We start from the raw sequence: 2,312 nt of genomic DNA, 5'->3' as shown, positions 1-2,312 counted from the left end.
CCCCCCCCACCCCCTAGGGCTCTCCAACCACCCCATACTTGGATTCCACAAACGCTCCCATCACTGAGGAGCCCCCCCAATTCCCCCCCTACTTGGCATCCCCGAAACCTCTCCATCCTTGAGTCCTCCTCCTACCCTTCTCCACCACCTGACCCCCTGCACCTCTGCAGCCTCCCCACCGGGCCCGGGGGGGCAGCGGGGGGGCCGGCGGAGCACGGACCACTGTGAATCACGGGCATCGCGCCCGGGCCGGAGCCGAATCCCGGGTCGGGACCACCGCCGTTACTACCATGAGCGTTGGCGAGCCGAATACTTGATGGAGTTCAATGCGGCGCGGCACGGGATGCTCTGCATGGTCTGCGGGAGCGCCCTCGCCACCCTGAAGCTCAGCACCATCAAACGCCACATCCGTCAGAAGCACCCTTACTCTGGAGCCTGGGGGCCTCGAGAGAAGCAGCTCATCCTCCGCTCCTGGGACGCTCACCTGGGGCCCCACGCTGACCCCGACGTGGTCCAGAGCGGCGGCCGTGGGCCAGGTACAGGTGCTGCAGGAGGGGGCTCTCAGCATGAGCTCCCTTCACCTGGCCCCCTGTAGCCGTTGCCTCTTTAAGTCGGCCCCTTGCCCCGTTAGCTTGGGAGTGCTCTTCACGCGAGACGCACCGTTGCTCCTTTAACGTGGGGCCCTTATGATGAGGCCCCTCATTGCGGGCTCCCCCCGGATAACCATTGAGTGCTACCTCTTTTAAAGTAGCCGCTGCCCCTTTAAGATAAGCCACGCCCCGAGGGTGGCCGGACCACGCCCGCTCCCTCACGGCCACGCCCCCAGCGCCATTAGGCCACGCCTCGATGATAGAAGACCACGCCTACTATGCACGGACACGCCCCCAGTTCCATTCGGCCACGCCCAGATGGTGCCGGGCGACGCCCACTTTCCTAAGCCCCGCCCCCATCGCAATTAGGCCACGGCCAGACGGTGGGTGACCACGCCCACTTTTCCCCAAGCCACGCCCTCTGCTCCATTAGCCCCCGCCCTTCATCCCCATAGCCCCGCCCCCTCCGCCCCTATCCCGGCGTCCCCAAAGGTTCCCCTAAGCGTCCCCCGGGCCGCCCCCAAAATGTCGCCGCTGTCCCCCTTCCAGGCTGCCCCCCCCCTCCTCCCCACCGCCGAGGCCGTTTCCGTCCCCCGTCCCCACGAGGCACCAAAGCGGCGGTGGGGGGGGACTCGCTGCGGGGCTGGCTGCGGGCGGAGCTGCTGCTGGACCTGGAGGCGGGCGGCAGCCGCCTGCGCTGCCTCCTGTGCGCCCGGGCGCTGCCGTCGCTGCACCTCGGCGACATTCGGCGACACGCCTTGGCCGCGCACCCCGCATCTCTGAGCCTGGGAGCCGCCGAACGCGGAGCGTTGCTGAGAGCCTGCGGGGACGGCGCCGGGAACGGCAGCGGGAACGGCGAGGAGGACGCGGCCGGAGGTGAGACGGGAGGGGATTGGGGGCCGTGGGGACGGCGACAACGGGGAGAGGGTGGGGGGCGATGGGGACACGTGGGGTGGTGGGGACGTGGTGGGGGTGTAGGGACAATGTGGGGTGGTGGGGACGATATGGAGATGTAGGGACAGTGTGGGGTGGTGGGGGTGTGGAGACAGTATGGGGGTGTGGGGATGCAGGGACAATATGGGGATGTGGGGACATTATGGGGATGTAGAGACAATGTGGGGTGGTGGGGATGGGGGGACATGATGGGGATGAGGGGACAATGTGAGGATGCAGGGACACGATGGGGACGTGGGGGCAATGTGGGCTGGTGGGGGCAATATGGAGATGTAGGGACAATGCGGGGTGGTGGGGATGTGGGGACAATGTGGGATGGTGGGGACACCGCGGTGCATGGAGATGCTGGAGGGGGGGGAATCTGTCTGTCCCCACGGGCAGCCCCCAGCCCCACAGAAGAGGAGGAGGAGGAGGAGGCCGAGGCTGAAGCAGCAGAGGCTGCGGGGACGCAGTGGGGGACGTAGGGGTCACCACCCCCTACTTAAGGACCCCCCACCCCCCGAACCCCGGTGAGGTGGGGACAAACGGACAAGACGGACACGGGAGGGGGCATCCCTTACCCGCCCCCCAAAGTGTCCCCTGTTGGTCTCCTCCGGAGTGGCAGCACTCCCCAATGTGCCACCAACCCCCAAAAGGTCCCCCAACGTGCCCCCAACCCCCAACGTGCCACCGACCCCCACAGGGTCCCTCAACGTGCCCCCAGCCCCAAAGTGTCCCCCAATGTGTCCCCAACCCCTAAAATGTCCCTCCATGTGCCACCAACCCCCA

The 2,312-nt window shown here is 67.2% G+C and overlaps 1 protein-coding gene across 1 annotated transcript in view; it reads left to right on the top strand.

Moving 5' to 3' along the window:
* ZFTA (zinc finger translocation associated) overlaps nucleotides 1–1,363 on the top strand; it is a gene marked incomplete at its 3' end in the record, with an annotated part of 2,196 nt that extends 833 nt beyond the window's left edge. Inside the window, exons 2-3 of the mRNA XM_042890822.1 lie at nucleotides 69–536; nucleotides 1,140–1,363. Of these exons, the coding sequence (XP_042746756.1) occupies nucleotides 69–536; nucleotides 1,140–1,363 (692 nt within the window). The remainder of the gene's footprint in view (nucleotides 1–68; nucleotides 537–1,139) is intronic.
* Between the last annotated feature and the right edge of the window lie 949 nt (nucleotides 1,364–2,312).

The sequence above is a fragment of the Lagopus leucura genome, unplaced genomic scaffold (genome assembly GCF_019238085.1).
Source record: "Lagopus leucura isolate 7727_CA_CO unplaced genomic scaffold, USGS_WTPT01 34322-0_obj-0_obj, whole genome shotgun sequence".
NCBI classification, from domain to species: Eukaryota; Metazoa; Chordata; class Aves; order Galliformes; family Phasianidae; genus Lagopus; species Lagopus leucura.
This window is presented reverse-complemented; position numbering and strand designations above follow the sequence as displayed.